This window comes from Diabrotica undecimpunctata, chromosome 4, assembly GCF_040954645.1.
Source record: "Diabrotica undecimpunctata isolate CICGRU chromosome 4, icDiaUnde3, whole genome shotgun sequence".
Classification (NCBI taxonomy): domain Eukaryota; kingdom Metazoa; phylum Arthropoda; class Insecta; order Coleoptera; family Chrysomelidae; genus Diabrotica; species Diabrotica undecimpunctata.
The window spans coordinates 151,674,839-151,696,556 of NC_092806.1; the positions used below are offsets into that span (position 1 = coordinate 151,674,839).

The 21,718-nt window shown below is 33.7% G+C and overlaps 2 protein-coding genes across 3 annotated transcripts; one reads left to right on the plus strand and one right to left on the minus strand.

The window, feature by feature from the left end:
• Positions 1 to 6,329: 6,329 nt before the first annotated feature.
• On the minus strand, positions 6,330 to 7,434 carry LOC140440214 (uncharacterized). Its single transcript, XM_072530567.1, has 4 exons — positions 7,278 to 7,434; positions 7,003 to 7,217; positions 6,663 to 6,945; positions 6,330 to 6,534 (listed from the first exon to the last, which is right to left on the minus strand). Exons 1-4 carry the CDS (start codon positions 7,285 to 7,287, stop codon positions 6,473 to 6,475), a joined length of 570 nt encoding a protein of 189 aa, XP_072386668.1. The 5' UTR covers positions 7,288 to 7,434; the 3' UTR covers positions 6,330 to 6,472.
• Positions 7,429 to 20,667, plus strand: LOC140440213 (brachyurin-like). Of its 2 annotated transcripts, none has more exons than XM_072530566.1 (4): positions 7,429 to 7,480; positions 18,440 to 18,654; positions 19,328 to 19,673; positions 20,375 to 20,667. In XM_072530566.1, exons 1-4 carry the CDS (start codon positions 7,445 to 7,447, stop codon positions 20,651 to 20,653), a joined length of 876 nt encoding a protein of 291 aa, XP_072386667.1. In that variant the 5' UTR covers positions 7,429 to 7,444; the 3' UTR covers positions 20,654 to 20,667. The 2 variants fall into 2 exon arrangements, with proteins under 2 accessions (XP_072386667.1, XP_072386666.1); XM_072530565.1 differs by lacking the exon at positions 7,429 to 7,480 and adding an exon at positions 8,595 to 8,799.
• The last annotated feature ends 1,051 nt before the right edge of the window (positions 20,668 to 21,718 follow it).

The following is a 21,718-nucleotide window of genomic DNA, read 5'->3' on the forward strand; positions in this document are numbered from 1 at the left end:
GAAGTATTCAACACGAGCCATCGATCTCTTTAAAGAACATCTTCAGGCAGTTCTCATATAGTGACAGATCCAGTTGGCATAGTAATACAAAAAGACCTAGAGATGCAGACAGGCTAAGAAATAGTCAACTGGACTGAACACGGTCAATTTCTTATTCTACGATAACTTTCAGCGGACGGAAGTGGTAGAAAATCCACTTGTAATAGTTTCGGTGGATAGAGTGGGCCTGGTCAATTCGCTGTAGATCCCATAGAGTGTAATGACTCAAAATCTGTAGAGGGAAGTGGTTCACATACATTGGAGATGTGATCCAGCTTCATATCTAGGTTTAGGATCTCTCAAAAAAAAAGAACTTAATGGTTTCCAGTGGATAGACATTCTAACCTACTTAAAAGGTCCTGGTAAAATCGATGTTGTTCCTGTAGAGTGTAATGACTCAAAATCTATACAGAGATGTAGATATATAGGGAGCAGGTTCCCCAAAATCTCTGGATAGACGTTCTCGTCTATACAAGAGAGTTTGGTAGGCCTCATGGTGCGTACTGATTAAAGATCTATATAATTTTTAGGATCTTTAAAATAGGGTCTGACATGGCCTAAATGTCTGTTAATGCCTACTATTACTACTTCTATCCCAAAGTCTTCCAAAACGTTTCCTTTTGTAAATTTTGCACAAATGATAAACAGCGGTGTAATACAATATATATATATATATATATATATATATATATATATATATATATATATATACATATATATATATATATATATATATATATATATATATATATATATATACATATATATATATATATATATATATATATATATATATATATATATATATATATATATATATATATATCCATTTAATTTAAGTTTCTGAAGCAATTTTTGAGATAGTGTAGTGGAGAATCTTCCTATTTAGCTAGATACAGTTTCAGAAACTATCACACCAAGTTTTTGAACGTTTAACACTTGTTTAAAAAAATAGTTTTAGTTGTGAATTGCACATATGTATTTAGCAAATGAGAGTTTAAGTGGTAGTTGAAGATACAAAAATTTTACATTTTTCTTTGTTTTTTCCTGAAATGTCGTCTACAACTACGACAGACATTTAAGGCAATACGAGAGCGGACATAGACGTGATCTTATATCGTTCCTGTCAACCATTGATCAATTTCCTTAAGTATCGTACTTTTTTCTATTTTGATTTTTTATGTTTCTCTGTTAGGATAGACTTTTTTCAGTCGGCGAAAAGCATGATAGTCAGACGGACCAAGATCTGGTGAATAAGGGGTGAATTCGAGTAATTCGAACACTAAATAACGAACTCATTGCATTTCAAAATGCAATTTTTGTTGAGGGGCATTGTCCTCCAAAATTAAAATGCTGTTAGATAACTTCCTGCGTATTTTCTCCATATTTTTTTTATCATAGTTTCTCTGTTCTTATTGTTTACGTATTTGTTTGAAAGAATGCATTGTTAACTTGCGGTAAGTCTTGAAGGAAGTCATATAGTCTTGAAAGTTGATACATATCAAAAATACAGATAACTCAGAATAGATAAGATTATACACAGTTCCTTTTAGACATAAATTCACGACGCGGAAAATTTGGAGTAAAAAAATACAGAAGTTGCATGAAAACAAGTTGGTTTGTACTTAATTATAATTTGACTATATTATTGTTAAAACTTTTGAGCGCCCTCGTATGCACGTCCAAGGTCTTCGTTCCGCACCCCGCAAGGGACTGGAACGCGGGTGCACACAGGGAATGGTGGGAGACATCATCTCACAAACTCAACGTTAAGATAAGGACGCTATATGTGTCTTTTCGGCAATATAGTTTTCTTTTAAATGATTTTTTTATTACATAGCGTGAAATTCGAATATTTAACTACAAAATTACACAATGAGTATTACGAAGTACATATTCATAATATGGATAATACAAATAATACAATTTCTATAGTGCTCAATTGATTATAGTATTTTTCCCAGTTATTAATGATACACATTGAAAAGTTTAAGAACAAGAAGAATACAGAGGCACCACAATGTTTGTAAATCGTCCTGAAACTTGTATGCATTTCTTTCACTAATTTTTTGACGAAAGGAGACAGTCCCGTTATTTTGTATCATCATTAACACAAGTAAGACCTTATATATACATAAGGCCTATGTGCATAGCACTTCTATAAAGAAAATTCTCTTTAATAGAAACATTGGTTTATTAGCAACATTCATATTTTTAAAAATAGAGAGTACATAATTTTTTCTAGTTTCCAAATAAAATCAGGCAATAATCAAAGTATCATTTATATTTTTCCCCAAAACAGAGTCAATTTCTTGGTTTTTGAATTAACTAGACTAATTGATAAAAATTTACGAACAGTGCAGCACACAAAGAGGATACAGCAAAAGTCATGTACCTACAGTGGCGCATCCGGGGGGGGGCTTTGGGGGTTAAACCCCTTCCTCCACTATTCCGACGCAGTTGCTCACAAATTTTAAGGACTCAAAATGGAGGTAGCATAAAAAAAATTTCGGTGCCCAACCAAACCCCCCACAGGAAAATTGTGGGTGCGCCACTGTGTACCTATTGTTGAGGTTCGCGAAGTAACGTATTTTCCTCTAGAATTGCCGAAATCCGAAACGATTCCGGAAATTCGGAAGGCCAATGGTGTATTTGCGAAGTGTAGGCAGGCCTTTTACAAACAACGTTGCGAAACCTCCAAATCTCTTTAAATTTGCAATATTTAGATCACATTCCATGCCTGTTTTAAAGTATATCCGGGAAATGATACACAACAGTAAACAGGCAACATTGCTATAATTTTTAAATGTGAATAATGGACACAATTATTTTTTAGATGCTTAATATTAACGAACAAATAAATAATCTCTAAATTTTATTGTTTCAATTCTTTTTGTAAAAAGCTTTTTCATATGGTGCCTTTTTAACATAATCGTTAATTTCGTTGTTGTTGAAGATGAGACTTGATTCCATGTTAAGAAAATGGTGAAGTGACCCGAGAGAGACTAATTTTTATTTATATACGTGTATTGTTGTGGAATGTTTGGTTTTGCAAATAATGATCAACCTATGACTGAGTTTTATTTCATACTTACACCTTTAATATATTCATTGATAAATTTTCAATTTCAAAAAGCAGCACACAATGCAAAGATGCTCCATAATGATTATTTTGGGCTTGTCAATTGGAATTTAATTATTGTAGATAATAATATTGAAACTGCCATAAAAACATTATATCAGGCATTAAATAATGGTATTGCAAATTTTGGTCCTATTAAAAAGTTTGTTTATTGCTTCCCTCAATGATATTCTCCATATCTCAAAGGTGTCAAATTGGAAAAAGAGGAGGCTCATATAAACTTCAAAAATTCTCATTCACAAAACGACTACATTGTTTTTTCTAATTTACGGTCTCAATGTAAAAAACTTGACTATAGAGTGTTGATTAGCATAAAGCTTATGCCTGCTCATTTGGACCAAAATATTAATTGTGATGCCAAACAATTTTGAAATTTCGTTAACTCATTTAGAAAAGACTATGGTATTCCCAATAATTGGTTCTTAGATGATAAGGGCTGTGATGCTGGATGTGGAATAGCTAACCTTTCTCATTCTCATCATTCAGTTGATGTTAAATTCCTGTCTACAACTTTTGCAGAGATATTCAAAGTTTAAAGGATAACTTGAGCTAAGTCCCTGATAAGATGCCTTCTCATTTTCTCATAAGGTGTGTTTATACTTTGAGTAAACCCATTTGCCTGTTTTTTAATCAGTCACTTAAGAGCGTAGGCGCAAAATTTCTGGCCAATGCTTTTTAAATGCAATCATTTTTTTTTTCGAATCCTGAGAAAACTAACAAATATTTTTGAAAAATTTAAACGCAGAATGAAAGATTACATTATTACCGAGGGCCGAAAGTCCCTTAGAATAAACAAAAAGTTTTTTTGAATGAGATATTTGAAATTAAAAATCACACTAAATTTTCTCTTTTTTTTTTCACCCCTGTAACTTATTAAAATAAACATTAGAAGTTTTCAGGAACTTTAGGCCCTCAGTAATAATGTATTCTTTCATTCTGCGTTTCAATTTTTCAAAAATACTTACTAATTTTTTTAGGATTCGAAAAAAATGAATGCATTTAAAAACCATTGGCCCGAAATTTTGCGCCTACTTTTTAACAGTTTTGTCACGCCAGTACATTTTTGTCACGCCAGTACATAAATTTGTTGACAAGTATAATGTTAAAAACGACCGTCCTATCAGCTAAGTGTGATTCCCAAGTTGTTTGAACTACTTGTGAGAAAATTTCTTTCTTGGCATCATAAGACTATTATCATTTGATGAGCAGTATGGTTTTGTTACTGGTGGGTCCAGAGTAACTAATCTCTAATTATTCCCAAAATGATGTAATTAATTCAATAAAGAGTAGCAGTTAAATGGATGCTATTTATACTGATTTCGATAAAGTCTAAAAATAGGATAACTCATGCTGCTATTATCAGGAAATTAGGTAGAATGAACTTTCCAATATTGCTTACCTTAGTAGCAGAAGTCAGATGGTTAACATCAAGAACCACATATCCAATCCGATTTTAGCTCATTCTGGTGTTTCTTAGGGATCTCACATTGGACCTTTATGCAAGAGTAAACAGTGTTAGTGGCTGTATTAATTTGAATAAGGATATATCCACTCTTCAGAATTGGTCAATAGCTAATGGAATGAGTTAATATAGGTAAATGTTACTGTATTACATTTTCCAAATCTATATCACTAAAGAGAGTAAATATGATAAAAGACATGGAAGTTTTCTTTGATTCACTGGTCTTTTAATCGCCATTATAATTCAATTACTAGTAAAGCTCTTCAAATGATTTGTTTTGCATATTTCAAGAAATCTACCTATCCATTAATTTGACAAATATAGTGTACAATGCATTGGTTAGCTCAACTTTACGGTATGTGTCTAATGTATGGTCTATGTTGTACCAAATCCAAGTTAATGCTATTGAACAGCATAGATGTCTATGGTTTATAACATACAAATTGAACAGAACTTTGTATACTTACTCTTATGAAGATATCCTAATGTAACTTAAGCTTCAAACTCTGGAAAATCACAAGATGTCAGATGCAATACTCTTTTTTCACTGTTCTCCTTTGCCTGTTTTAAGCATAACATTCAACTAGCTTTAAATGTTTGTAGATTCCATATTTGTGTTTTCAGTATATTCATTTTTATGATATAGTTATTTATGTCGTTGCTGTTTATTGTTTGACATAGTTTAGGATTCTTTATAATTACATAGATTTGAAATTTTATTGTAAAAAGTGGCTTTCAATTAACAGGGAATAAATAAATTACAGAAGAGAGTAGGTAGGTTATTCACAATATAGTGCTGACGTTATAGTCATGAAAGGACAAATTTTTTAAATTAAATAAAGATAAGTAAAAGTTTTTGTTAACTCCCACCTATGTCTTCTTTTTGAAGAATATTATAAAAACTGTTAAGAGCTGTATGTTACTTCGCTGAGATTGTTGCCAACCTTTAATAGAAGATGGTACCATAAGGAAAATTAAAATAAACTAAAAAATATGACATATAGTTGGACCAGAGAGCTTTAAGATTTGCCAGCAGAAATCAAGCCAACACAAAAAATTACATATAAATTTATGTGACTACTACATACATACCCTCTCCCTAAGAATAATGATATAACTAGAGTTCTAGTTCTGTTCACACTAGTGATGTAAAAAAAGGACCTATCCATTATAAAGTAACAGGTATTTGTCCAATACCCAAAGTACCTATTCATCATTGTTAGAAATACTCATTACTTTTGGTACAGATAACTAAGTTAGTAAACTATGTGAAATACCCAGATGTCAACAATACAAAACAAAACGAATTCTTAGTTGATTGGCATGTCAGTAAAAAATCATTACAAATATTCAAAAGTAACTAAAATGTACATCACTTGTTCATAGTACTGTTTTAGCTCTCCAGTTTCACATTTATACAGACTAGTTTTTCGTTATGATTCCTTGTATCCATTTATCTAGTTTTTTTTTAATTTCATATTTTATTGACTAGTTTATAACATATTCTCTAATTTGTACCTTTTACCTTACCCTGAATGTACCTTGTTTGACATAAGTGAAACTCACCTAGATAGAAAGAACTTTTACTAAACAGTTTATGAATGTTATTCATCATCATTTGATATTTGTTTTAAAACTCTCACATGTAAGTGTATTAAATACCAAGGAGAAATAATTAAGCACATCTTAGAATAAAATGACAAATAGATACTTATTTATTATAAAACACAATATTATTTTTCATATTCCACTGGATTGTTACAACATAGGTAAAAATGTTATTGTTAAAAAATATTAGAGTAACGCAGGTATGAACAAATTAAAAATATTCATTTTTTTCCTAGAGCCTTCTTTGTTTGAGCTGTCTTCTCTTTGGCTGCATTTTCTTTTTCTAAAACAAGTTGTAAAATCACTTAATATTAGCTGACATGGAAAATGTATCTCAGTATTTTGTCACATATACATATAAAAAATAAATTTATTGCAATCAGTTACTATAAATTGCATCATCTGCCCTACCTTTTACTTCAGCTTCTCTTCTCTTTTTTGCTTCTTCTCTTTGCTGTTTAATAATGGCTAATCTTGCCAAGTCTGCCCTAGCTTGTTCAGTTTTTCCTTCGGCATGCAACTTTTGATAAAGGGCCTGTGCTTTTTGTTTTTCTATTTCTTCCCTTTCTCTCCTTGACAGTTGAGGTTTACTATCTAAATCTGTTGTGTTAAGAGTAGTGAGTTTTTTAGTCTTCTTTTGAATTCTATTTGGATTTTCTATTTCAATTAGCTTAGATACGCCCTTAGCTTTTGCCTAAAATTATTGAACAAAGATTCAGTTTAAAAAATTTAATAAATACCATAGACATACATCCTCGCCATCGCTATCCTCTGAGGACTCACTCCCTGAACCTGATTCTTCACTAATTTTTTTGTCGGCAGCAGCTTCATCTTCAGATTCTTCACTACTGCTTTCTCCTCTCTGTTGTCTCCATTTTTTCTGTTGTTCTTCCCTTCTCCTTTCCTCTTCTAATTCTTCAGGATTAGTAAATCTACGATTACGTCCCTTATGGTTTGTGAATTTTCCTACAAATTTTACAGATCAGCACATGCAATGGGTTATTACTAGACAACAAAATAAATTACCTCGTGGCATTTTCGATATTTATTAACTTAAATAATATAGACGTAAAACTGTAATTTAATGCTGTTTAGAGTATTGAATACTTTAAAATGGAAATTAAACTATTTAATAACGCAAATTTTTATCTATGCCCTAACCGTTGACAGTTGACGTTGATTATTGACATTTAATGGAATATATCTATCATCACACATCATTATTGGAGGTAGGTGTTCAATCCTGTATTTTTTTCTTATATATTCCGATTAATATACACAATAAACGTTCAATCATTTCAATATGTCTTATTTAATTAGAAATTAATAATTAATACATATAAAATAAATTCTAGCTGACTTCCTTTATAAATCATCGAGTTGCGCCAAATGTATGCAACTTACAAGTTTATACTGCTATCCCGATCAACATTCAGCTCAATCATTATGAGATCGACTGTTTGTTTAATTAATAACATATATGTTTGCTATGCATATATTATATACACAGATAACTGCAGCATTTATTATTCATTTCCCCAAAACACCCCACACAATGCACACACATTGTGTGAAATATTGTGAATTGCATTCAAAATGTACATTTCTTTATTATTTGTTTTTCATTCAAAATTTCTTCGCGGATAAATATTGTTCTAACCATTTCAAAAAAATTGTTTTATTCAGAGAAGTGTAAAATACAGGCATAACACAAAGATAATGAAGTACAATGTTAAAATTGAAAGAAAATCTGTTAAGCCCAAATTCAATAGAGAACGGGCGCCGTTATTATGAAGTTATTAAAATTGTTTCATTTTAAACGTTTTACCTTTTTTAACGTTTATTAATAAATAAATGCACCAAAAAACTGACCGATTCTTTTTTCACTTTTTTATATACCTACCTATAATGGTTTTAAATAAGAGACAAACATTCTAAAAATTAACGATTTTTCACTTAAATTTTTATTAAATAAAAATAGGTATGTACTTATATTCGTACTGTATACAAAAAAAGTTTGGATGAATTTGCATAACTTTTGTTATTCTAAGTTTCATATGCTTTTTTTCGTATATTTTGTGAGTGTACTGAGATCGTCGTGAAAACATTCTCGTTTTTGTCAAGTTTTATTTTTCCATTGTCAAGTTTATCTTAAGGCTTCTTTTACTGCGTCATGGATATAAAGTTTTATTTGTTGATCAAGATACTTGTCTTTATTATTTTCTGATTAGCGACAAATAAAAAATGTATAAAATAGGGATATATTAGGGTAAGGCCAATATATATCTACATTTTATCTATTAGTCAAAAAATAAAAAGAAAAGTACATGATTCACAACATCGATAAATAAAACTTACCAAAGATAACATTTTATTGCTACAGTTGTACAGCCCAATAGGTGAGATTTGTATACCTATCTTCCATTATCTATTGATATGAATTATAAAATAAGAAAGATTGCTTAGTGTATTTTAGTGGTTGGTGCACAGCGTAAACATGAACGCTATTGTAATAACAATTGTTTATGTCGCCTTCTGTCAAATAGAAGTAAGTATCAGCAGTATCGTATATCCAGTAACTGTTGTATTTACACTTTCATAATGATGAAAGTAATAAACTGTTACAATATTTGCAGTGTTACGTCATATCTTGTTTCTTGTGTACATTAGGTTTTAAAATAAATGGTAAATACTATTATTAATTGGATGTAACTCGGTCGGTCCAGTCATCGTCTGTTTTGCTTTGAAAGTTGTAGAAGGTACAGGTACAGATTTAGACAATAATCTGAATTTTGGTTTCAAAAACTAAGACATCGTCTGATTTCTACTTTTTGTTTTTATTCTCAGATGGCGCTGTAGATCGTAGCGTCTGTATGAATTTATTTTATTAATTCTTTCTTTTGGCGGGGCGGAAAAGAATTGATTCACATCCAGGGCTTCTGCTCAGTTGCTCTGATGAATCCTGCTAGGATGAAATACGTATAAGTGAATATACGGAGGACTATAAGTGAAATCAAATCTTAACTGTCTTTTCTGTATGAAAATGTCTTTCTGTCTTTCGTGCAATGTTATCTAGATTCCTCATGTCGGTTCATTCATCGTCTGTTTTGCTTTAAAAATTGTAGAAGGCATAGATTTAGACAATAATCTGAGTTTTGGTTTCGAAAACTAAAAATCTTCGAATTTCTACTTTTTGTTATTATAATTATATACATCCTTTGAAAGATAAATAGGAAAGAAATATATATAATAACGGATTTATTACGGCTGTCGCCGCTTCTCCGCCCCCAATTTCCATCTTTTTCTGTCATATGCAGTTGCCTCTTCTAAGTCTCTTGCCGCCATTGCTTCATCAATATCGTTGCGCCAACTTCTCCGTGGTCGTCCTCTCTTTCTTCTTTCAGGAGGGATCCATTCCAGTACTCTCCTAGGCCATCTGTACTCTGGCATTCTTTTAACATGTCCGAACCAGATTAATTGTTTTCTTTCTATGTCATCATTGATATTTCTCTCCATTTTCATTTCGTTTCTTATTTGTTCGTTTCTAACTCTCTCCAGTTTCGATCTACCGCAGCTTCGTCTCAGATAATCCATTTCTGTCGTCATAAGTTTGTTTTTATTAGCTTTGGTGACGTCCCATACTTCCGAACCGTAAAGTGTAATACTTTGAACTATACTACCGTAAATGTGTTTTTTGGTTTATCGTCGAATTGTTTTTTGCCAGAGAAGAGAGTTTAAGGCACGGGTCGCTGCTCTGCCCTTGTTTATTCTTTCCCTGATTTCATCTGCGCTATTTCCCTTCTTGTTGAAAATGACCCCCAAATATTTGCAGGATTGCACGCCTTTGATTTTGTCGTCTTCCAAGACTAGGTCACATATTTCATCTGTTCCCACTGAGAGATATTCACATTTTGTCATATTCATGTTTAGACCTGCCACCTCATATTCTTCTTGCAGTTTTCTTACCATATAGCTAAGATCGTAGCTGTCTTCGGCAATTACTACCTGGTCATCCGCAAAGAAAAGTGTATATAGCTTGTTTTCTTCCACCGTTATTCCCATGTTTCTACATTTTTTTACCCATTTCACTAAGGATCTGTCCAAATAGATTTTAAATAAGGTGGGTGACAGACAGCAGCCTTGTCGTAGTCCTTTTGTTGTTTGAAAAGGAGAGGTGATTTCTTATAATATATATAAATAGGAAAGAAATACCGGGGCAAAAAGAACTACCTAACACTTTTTTACTTACATCTGCCAAACTTAATAAATAAGTGATGAAAACACCACCCTAATCATAGTTTTGAATAACATTTTGTATTATAATTTATTTTATTTTAATATAACATTTAATTAGGGTCTTCAGTAGATTCCAAGTTGTTGTCCAAACGTTTAGTCCAGCGTAATCTTAGGTATATTTCAATGGAGTCTTAAGTATAATCTTAAGTATGGTCCAAAGCCAACCTTGGTTGGTCCACAGTCTATCCACGTTTAGTCCCATCTATAAACGACCCCATCCATAATCTACCAGTGATATGCAACGGAGTCTTTGAGGATATTGTGTACCGGTGCCCTAAGATTAATTTTTCGTAATATATATCACTAGGTGCGGCACAATGAAGACGCACTTTGGGAGTGTACTCAGTGGCGGATCTAGATATTTGCCTTGGGAGGGCAACTTCCAATGCAGTAATGCAGGAACTATAGAGAAAAGTCTGACCATCATACAAGAAACAGTAAGATAAATATAAGAACAACACCTGAAGAAAGATACAGAGAAACGGAAATCGTGGGTGACCGATGATATACTGAACTTATGGATCAGAGAAAAACAAAGAAAATCTCCAAGAATATAAGAGTATACATACCATCGTCAGAAGAAAGTTAAGAGAAGCCAAAGAGAAACAAAAAACAGAACAATGTCAAGAAATAGAGGAGTATCAGAGTCGATATGATAACTTCAATGTCCATCGAAAGGTTAAGGAAATAGCTGGAAAGTTCCAAAAACGCAACAACGGAAAAATAACAGATGATGAAGGCAACCTTGTCATAAGCAAAGAAGATAAAAAGAAAGTATGGGAAGAATATTTGGAGAAACTTTTCCACGACCTTAGAAGAATACAAGAACCTACCATCGAAGAAAATTCAGGTCCCAAAATCCTACCAGAAGAAATAACGGCAGCCGTCAGACAAATGAAGGATGGTAAGGCATCGGAACTTGATGAAATTCCTGCAGAACTGTTGAAGCTATTATAGCAGTAGAGTGGCTCAAGTCGGAGTTCGTACCATTGCCAAAAAGCAAGAGCAAAAGTGTGTGAAGACTATAATACCATAAGCTGAAGCTGTTTTTAAAAGTCATCCACAAAAGAATTTACCGTAAATGCGAGGAACAAACTGCGCCCAATCAGTTTGGATTTGTGAACGCCGTTGGTACGAGGGAAGTTTTATTTAGCGTGCAGGTATCGTTTGATAAATGTAGAGATGTCAGCTGTGATGTTTTTCCATGTCTGATTGACTACAAGAGGGCTTTCTATAGAGTCAGGCATGAAAAAATGATGGAAATGCTGAAAAGGACAGGGATTGACGAAAAAGACCTAAAAATAATAATTAACCTGTATTGGAATCAATCAGCGGTAGTCAGAATAGATGGAGAATATACAGATCAGGTCAAAATCCTAAGGGGAGTGAGACAGAGGTGCATCATTTCACCACTGGTATTCAATCTGTACTCGGAGCACATTTTTGAAGAGGCTCTAAAAGATATTGATGAAGGCATCTCAATAAATGAAGTCAAGCTTAATAACCTGCGGTATACAGATGATACAATAGTGTTTTCCAATACCATAGAAGGGCTGCATGAACAAAATGACGGAAACAAGAACATATGGACTGGATATAAACACTAGCAAAACCAAGCTAATGATCATCAGCAAGGAAAACATAACTGGAGCAAATCTGTATGTGAACCAATTGAGAATTGAACGCGTCTCACAGTACAACTACTTGAGAACTATAATCAATGAGTCGTGGAACAATACTCAAGAGATTAAATGTCGCATCGGAAAGGCAAAAAGTGCATTCTTGACTATGAGCTCTGTGTTCAAGAGCCATGACCTCACCCTAGAAACAAAAATATGGCTCCTTAAATGTTACGTGTACGCAGTGCTTCTGTACGGAGTAGAAACGTGGATATTGAAGGCGGAAACTCTATTAAAACTTCAGGATTTTGAGCTATGGTTATACAGAAGGAACCTGAAGATACTATGGAAGACAAAGTCAACAATGAAGAAGTACTACGGAGGATGAACATAAGCTGCAGTACTTGGGGCATATAATGAGAAATCAAGGCAGATATGAGCTACTCCAATGCATTTTGCAAGGTAAAATTGAAAGAAAAAGAGCCTCAGGACGAAGAAGACTATCCTGGCTTGCTAACCTGACAGCATGGTATAGAAAGACCTCAATACAGCTCTTCCGTATAGTAACCAACAAAGTCATCATAGCCAGAATGATCGCCAACGTTCGGTAACGGACATGTACCCTAAGAAGAAGAAGGAGAACTTCCAATGAAACACCAACCAAAAGACATAAAAAAGATAAATATTAGGTTTTTTTTTTATTTTGGACCTTCTTGGGGAGATTTCCCTATTCCCTCCGTATATCTGGCCTAAGCAATATAAGAATAATACAAAGATTCCAGAACAAAATACTGAGAAACATTGTAGATGATCCTTGATAAGTGGCAAACAGTGGATGTAATCATCAAGCAAATAATCGAAAATGACAGAAGATGTGTCCCCCTTTAATCAAAAATTGACGTGTCGCTGTGTTTTTCAAAAATGATGTTGCAGTTCCTGATAATGCCTTTGTTTCGTTTTAGTCCGGTCACCCTGTATAGATACATAGATATTTTTTTTTCTTCAATTAACCAAACTGTTAACGTTATTAGCGACTAGATAATATTTATTGCTTAATTTTACAAAAGATCGAATTAAACAGATTAACAGTTTATAACAACAAAATATTATTTTCGGCTTAAATAATGATAAAAACGAATTACAAGAATTGTATCTATATATATTTATTACCTTAATCATCTTTAAGTAGCCTTTAACAAAAATATAATAAATTTAACAAATATACCTATTATGATAAGATTCATGTAAGAAGTTCGGAGGTAAATAGTTTTTTGGTAGTTTCTGATAATCGACTTAAAAATGTTTTTTTTACAATTTTATTTTTGGCATAAACTAGAATATTGGTAAAATAAATTCCCTATTTTACCAATGATTTAACCTCTAAAAATTTTACGAACAAACTGAATTTTGCTAAAAATGTCAATTTTGAAAAATTAACCACTTTTACCCACCGGCTTCCAATAAAACGCCGCCTCGTAAAGTGGAATTTATAGATGAAGTTCTGTAGTTCTGAAAAACGTACTTTACTAAGGATTTTACATTTCAAATGCCTCACATTTATTGCCAAAACTCAAAACCGAAATTTCATGCTATAGGTTTTGAAGATTAGGATCTAACAATGGAAATTCTATAGTGACCGGTTAATTAAAGTGATACTTCTTCTTCTTGACGTGCCTATCCGTTACGAATGTTGGCGATCATCATGGTAATCTTTATCTTATTTGCAACAGCGCCGAAAAGCTGCACAGATGTTGTATTGAACCAGATTCTGAGGTTCTTTAACCAAGATGTTCTTCTTCTTCCTGGACCTCGTTTCCCAAATATTTTTCCTTGCAGGATGGCTTGAAGGAGAGCACATCTGGATTCATTTCGCATAATATGTCCAAAGAATAGTAACTTTCGAGATTTGATGGTGGTCAGTACCTCTTGGTTCTTATTCATTCTTCTGAGGACTTCCTCATTTGTGACTCGGTCAGTCCACGGGATCTTAAGCATTCTCCGATATAGCCACATCTCAATCCTTCCAGTTTTCTGCACATATCTTCGTTCAAGGTCCACGATTCAACGCGTAGCGTCCATAAAAAAGGACAGAGAAGACGTAGCATCGCAGCGTTCTTACTTTTGTATCAAGAGAGGTTATGACTCTTGAAGAAGGTTCTCATCCGATTGAAGGTGGATCTAGTTTTTCCGATGCGTGCTCTAATCTCCTGGTTGTTGGTCCATTCTTCATTTATTACGGTGCCGAAGTAGTTATAGTACGTCACTCTTTCTACAGGGGATTGGTTGACGTAGAGTTGACCTTCTGTTATCCTTTTCTTGCTAAGTATCATAAGCTTTGTCTTCTTAACGTTTATATTGAGTCCATATTTTTGACTGTAATATGAGATTTTGTTCATTGTAGGTCTTCTAAGTTGTCCGCAAATACTATGGTGTCATCTGCATATCTGATGTTGTTTAGCCGGTAACCATTTAGTAGAATACATTTTTCAGTTTCGTGCAAAGCTTTGATAAATATTCTTTCAGAGTACAGATTGAAGATTAGAGGAGACAAAATACAGCCTTGCCTCAGAGATTTGCTGTCTGATTCCAGTAAAGATTTCTAATTATTTTCAGATCTTGGTTGTTAATTCCTGTTTTTTTAGTATTTGCATCACCTTGGCGTGCTGTACTCGATCAAACGCTTTCTCGTAATCAACCAGACATGCGTATACGTCTCAGTTGACGTCTCTGCATCTCTGGCATAAGATTTGTACTAAGAACAAAGCCTCTCTAGTACCAACAACATTTGTCAACTCGAACTGGTTGGGGGAAATTTGACTTTCACACAGCTTGTAGATTCTCTTATGAATTATCTTTAGGAACAATTTTAGGAGATGACTCATGAGGCCTATAGTACGGTATTGTAATCTTCGCATTTTTTGGCTCCTGGTTTTTTTGGAAGTGCAATAAACTCAGATTTCAGCCATTCTGTTGGTATTCCTCCAGAGTTGTATATGTTGTTGAATATCTTTTCGATTATTGCTATTGATTCGTTGTCTATTAGTTTGAGTAGTTCTGCTTATTATCAGGGTCTGCCGCTTTGCCATCATTTAACTGTGTTATTGCGGAATAAATTTCTTGCTATAATATTCTTGGTCCATTATGTATATCTTTTTCTAGCTCAAAGGTGTTTCTTTCGTCTTCAAATAGTTTTTCTAGATATTCTTTCTACGTTCTTATTTTACTCTGTTTGCCCAAGATGATGTTTCCGTCAGAATCAGTTATATTTCCTTTTTGCCTTCGTCTTAGTCCCCCTGTGAGTTCTTTAACTTTTCTATGTACATTGTGACTATCGTACTTTGACTGCAGAGTCTCAATTTCTTCGCATCTTTCCCTTGCTTCTTTTTCTTTCGCTTCTCTGATTTTCGTTCTTATTAATATATTTATGGTTTTATATTTGTCTGGCTCATTTTTGGCTTCTCTTCTCTCGTCCATTATTTTCAGTATTTCATCTGTCATCCATGATTTTTTCTTCATTAATCTATCTGTCTTTAAGTGTTTATCCTTTACATTTATCTAATATGTTTGATCGTTCGTTCTTCGTTCGATTCGTCTCTAATTGCAGTCACTTGCTCGTTTAACGTGGCTTGGACTCTCATCCTCGTATTAAGGTCTTTCAGCATATGTAGGTCGTATGATTGTGCTTTCCTTTTCTGCACTGTTTTGAGTTTGACTCGAAATACTCCCACCAATGTAACGTGGTCTGTCTCCAAGTCTGCTCCAGGATAAGTCTTGACAGATGTAAAACTGTTTCGGAATCTTTTATTTACTAAAATGTAGTCTGTTTGATTCCTAATAATTCTCCCGGGTCTGTCTTGAGGGGATTTTCAGGTGTACAGCTTGCGAGGTGGTAATTGGAAGAATGTGTTGGTGACAACTAGTTCTGAGTCTTCTGCGAATTTTTCTAGAAGGTCTCCTCTCTCGTTTCTGACTCCAAGTCCATGTGCTCCAATGTACTGTGTCTTATCCCAGCTCCAATTTTTGCATTAAAATCGCCCATAATGATGAGAACTTCCTGTCGAGGAATTTTCTGTATGATACTGTTGATGTTCTGATATAACTCAATTGCTTCTTCCTCCCTTTGTCAACCTTGGGTGATACGATTATTCCGACTCCATATTCATGTGATCCATCACTTTTTCCCGAGTAATATACCTTGTGATCTTCTATTTGTATTTCTCCAGAATCTGGCCATCTCATTTCTGCTATTCCTATGATTTCAATATGCATTCTCTTCATCTCCTGTATTGCATTGTGGATTTTTCCTGCTTTGTATAAAGTTTTGAAATTCCATGTGCGGATCCTGATATTCTTTCTGCACTTAAATTTATCATCTTTTGGTAAACTCAAAACTCTCCTCCCAAGAGAACCGATCGGAGGACTTACTCCGGAATTTATTTTAGTATTGAGCATTGCCATGATGGATTGACTAGGGCGTATCGCTGTGGATCTTTAATGGAGTGTTTGCCCTACTTGTGCTTCCCCATCCGTATGCCGTTGATCAAATCATTAATTCATCCGCCTTCGAGGTCGATATCACAACCTCAGGACAAAAGAGTGCCCTACCACTTACCAACTCATCCGCCCGAAGCCGTTGGTCAGTAAGTGGGGGATTGCTTATACCGGCAATCGCTCGCTGAATGACTCGTCACACTGAATGACTCGCCACGCTGAAGATTATGAGGTAGACGGAAATATAGTGACCCGTCTGCCTTCGGAAACCTAATAACCATTCGGGGTCGGAAGAAACAAGTGTTAACCAAGAGAGGCTGATAGGAAAGATTAAAGACATATCACTCAAGACATGTTGAAAAAGAGTAATTTGTGAAGGCCCTTATGATGCACCAGGTGCGTTTCATAAGCGTATGAATATTTATGCACCTTGTGTTACCGCTCATACCTCGGAGTATTGACTACAGACTGTATCGCTCGTCCAGCATGCCATAGCATGGAGGATAGGGTACTTAATGTCTTTAAAATGGAGACACCCCAACTCCATGGCCTGACAATTGAAAGTGATACATTTTATTGATATTACGAGAGTCATAAAAATGGCAAAAATCGCTCAACTTTTATTTATTTAACACCTTTATAAAAACTGACTTTATTTGTGGCAAAATCCAAAAATTGCATACGAAAGCTACACTATGTAAGTTTAAAACGCCTTTTGATTTTTGTCTATAGGAGACGCTGATCAAAAGATATCGAATTTTTACCGTGGAGCTGTTACAAATTTTATTGAACATTGATTTCGCTCCCCTAACTGACATTCAAAACCGCCGGTCGCTTTAAGCGTTGTCTCTAGAGAACGGTTTATTCTACACAAAAAGTGCTAATAAACATTTTTGTTCAAAATTATTTCAGCTACATTTTTTATTTGAAATATTTTTTTCTACGGTGTCAAGTTTCTTGTTAAATCGATTTTTTCAGTTTTTTCCCCTCTACGAGGGGGTGTTTTAGGAGGAAGCTAGATGATAAACGGGGTAAACTTTTTTTATCTCTTTTATAGTACCAAAATTGATATTCTCAACAAAATTTAGCTTGTTTGTATGATTTTTAGAGGTTCAGTGGCATTTTCGTCTCTGACGACTGGAGTACCTAGTTTACCAGAACATTTATACAATTCCCATTCTTCAAGCAAATAGTTAACACCAGCTGATATGTTAATCACTGGACCAGGCGGCACCAGATGTACATAGACCGAATGTACTTGAGGTGTTTTCCGGCAAAGTTAAGGTCAGAACAAAAATTGTTGATGAAAAGTTTTATGTGACCGGTGACTGGTGCAAAAAAAATGTGTTACCAAAGCCTCAATGTTGAGTTTTCACAATTATCACAATTTTGAAAAAAAATCTTTTTTGATAAAAAATTTCCGGAGTGGAAATGGAAACATCAAACTTTAGTTAGTTAAAAATGTAATGTTTATTGCAATCAATAATTGGCGCTTAATCCCATATCAACATACTTAATATTTAAATTAGACATTCCACAAGAAAGTAGTTGCAGAACCTTGTTAAATAATGATATAACTCCGGTAATAATAACTATTAAGGTTAGAAATTCAAATCATAAGTAAAATGGAACTGTAAATGGAATCGATAAGGCGAAAATAGTTCTGGTGAAAAATCTAAGGGAATGCCATCCCCTTTTTGATTACTAATCTTCGAAAGGAAGACGAAACTTCTTATCCAACATTGTAACCATTTACATTTCTTATTATGTTTCTCTTTTTAGGTAACGGAATCATTCGTCCACACAAACATATTTGCCTATCCAGAAAACGCTAATAAAACAGCAACATTACGAATCATCGGAGGAAACGATGTTACACCTAACTCATATCCATTCCAAGCAGCCCTTTTTATATATTATAAATCAAAAACTAACCTTTGTGGTGGAAGTTTAATAGATGAGGAATGGATTTTGACAGCTGCACACTGTGTAGATAAGTAAGAAAGCGAAGCATTAACATACTAAGGAGTATTATTTATTTCATCATCCGTAGAACTTTATTTTGGAATCTTTGAAGAATTTCTAAGTTAGAATTAGTGGCTATACTCCATAATTTTAATCCCATAAATCCTCAAGGGTTTTTATTATAGATTTGTAGATACGTATTTTGTTTTCTGTTGTTACTTACGGTTCTCTACCGTTCATTCAATAGAATTTATGTAGATTGAATCCAAGCTGTTTGCTTTTAGTAAAGATATCCTTCCGCCAAGTCAGTCTTCTATCCAAATGTATACCTAGATATTTTGTGGAGCCTGTTTGTTTTAGTTGATGATTATTTAGGTAAACTGAAGGACAAGTTTCACGTCGCATTGTAAATGTCACATGGCGCGATTAAACCATTGTTGAATTTTCTTTACATTAATTTGCAAGTTTTGTGATGCTCTTTTCGGGTTTATATGTGACGCAAGAACAGCTGTGTCATCAGCATATGTTGCAGCTGTGGTTAGTCTGGTAGTTGGTAGGTCAGCAGTAAATAACAAATATAAAACAGAGCACCTTGGCTGCGCAGGCTGCTTTAATAACTTTCATTTGGCGCATACAGTCACCCAGTGTGAATATATATATTAGCGTCATTTCAAATAGTAATGATGATTTATTTCCTTGTTACAGTGATCCTGTAAAGATAGTTGTAAAATTGGGACTCCACAATGTCTATGACAATCAAGGATCTACAGTGCAAATTTATGAAACCAAAAAGTACTTTAAGCATTCGAAATGGGACGACAATACACTTCAAAATGACATCGCTTTAATTAAATTACCCACAAATGCAACATTAAATAAGTACGTTAATTTGATACAAATTGGCGACAATATTGATTATGCTGGGCGTGTTGGTACAGTGTTGGGATGGGGAAAGACAAACGATGGTGAAATATCTACGAATCTAAAGGAAGTCAATGTGAATGTTATGACGAACCAAGCGTGTAAAGCAGTTCACAGAGAATTTAGTGAGGTAACTATACCAAATTTAGACGATAAATAAAAATGTCTTTTTTGGTTTGTTGTTATAGTACTAAATCCCACTGCAAGATACGTAGTTAATCAAATTCACATTTTTTCATGCATTTAAAATTAGGAGAATACATTGATAATAGGTTGTCAGTCAAAAAGTGTCAGCAAATATTTTTAATTCAATTAATAGTTATTCATTTTTGAATAAAAATTGTATTTCGTTCATTTATTTTTTAAATAAAATATGCTGCTCATGACGTATATGCATGTATTTTATATCAAATTGAAGCTAATTGTTTTCTTAAGATGATTATATAAGGTTGCCTTAGACAAATTGGTCTCAAACTAGGGTTGCCAGCTGTTAAAAACTCACAAAACTGAGACTTCAAACCAGTGGCGTTGAGTGCTAGCTCGATTTTACTTTAGATTTGATACCTCGCGTTTTTAACGGCTGGCAACCCGAATTTGCATCTCTTTGACGACTGACAAGGAGATGCATTATCCCGTGTTTTATTTATTATAGCTTTGTAAACAATTGTAAAGGATGCAAATTTCAACACTGCGAGTAGTAGTGCTTATTTTAACAAAAGTATAAATATACTTGTATATGCAGACGATCTAAATATCATAAAGCCTATAAAAAACTTAAAAGACCAAATAAACATTTGACCCAGAAATCTCAAATTTGACATATTTTTTTAGGTAATAGTCTCTACTCATCTTTGTACATCCGGACAGGGTATCAAAGGAAGTTGCAGCGGTGATTCCGGTGGACCTCTTATAGTAGATGGAGTTCAAATAGGATTAGTTTCATTTGGACCCGAGAACTGCATGCTTGGGTATCCTTCTGTTTTTACCAGAGTTTCCAGTTTCGCCTCATGGATAACATCTACGAAACGCAATACTGGTACTCGCCTGAGTTTGAATAGTTTTGTTATATGTGTGGTTAGTTTGGTATTTTTTATTAATATTAGCAAATAAAGATATTTATAAGACTGTAGTAAAAACTTTTAAACCATTGACAGGTTTTTGACCACAATATTGTTCTACATATTTTGATGAGGTGATAAGGGTTGAGCATTGTAGACTGCTGCCATGATACCAAGAGAATAGCAACATTGTAACATAGACAGTGAACCGAACTACTAGGAAGTAGACTCAGGACACTGGTACACTTTGTGGCTCAATGCTCAGCTGTTGTAAACGTGCGAAAAAGATAAACAAAAAAGAAAAGGAAAAGAACAATTGTTCACAAAAAATGGGCGCCACCTATTATTTTATAGACTAGATCTATGTATTATCAATGGTACTATCAATACTGTTAAAAATATAATATAAAAATATATGATTTTAAAGAAAACTGTAGTTTGTCCCCAATAAACATAGTCATTTATTATTATAAGCAGATCATTAGCATCTAATCAGATCAGAGCATCTAATTAGCGAAGACCAAAGTGGACTTACGCCTGGTAGATCTTGCACTGATAACTTGTTTATACTCCAACAATTAATAGAAAAAAGAATAGCGGTTGGTACCGAAGTACATCTAGCCTTCATCGACCTAGAAAAGGCGTATGATACAGTTCCAAGACTTAAATTGTGGCAAGCTTTACAACAACTCGGCATTACTACATACCTTTTAGGAATAATCACAGAAGTATACAGAAATAATAATAATAATAATAATAATAAAGGTCTTTATTTTTCCTTCAAATTCATACAATACACAGAATATATAATTTATATACTTATGCATAAAATACAATAAGAAAGAAAAAATGCCGAAGATCAGTTGGTGCTGATTTCAAGAAATCAGTACCTCTGCTTTTCATCTTAAGCAAGAGAGAAAAAAAAATATATAATATATTTTTTTGCATGTTATGTAACAATCAATTAAAAACCATAACCAATAGAAACATTTAACATTTAAATATTGTACAAAAACTATCACACAGTTTATACATACTTCATAACAGGTCATCAAATAGTTGCACATGTGTTACTCACTTAGCAATTTAGATTTAAGAAATTTCTTAAAAGATATAA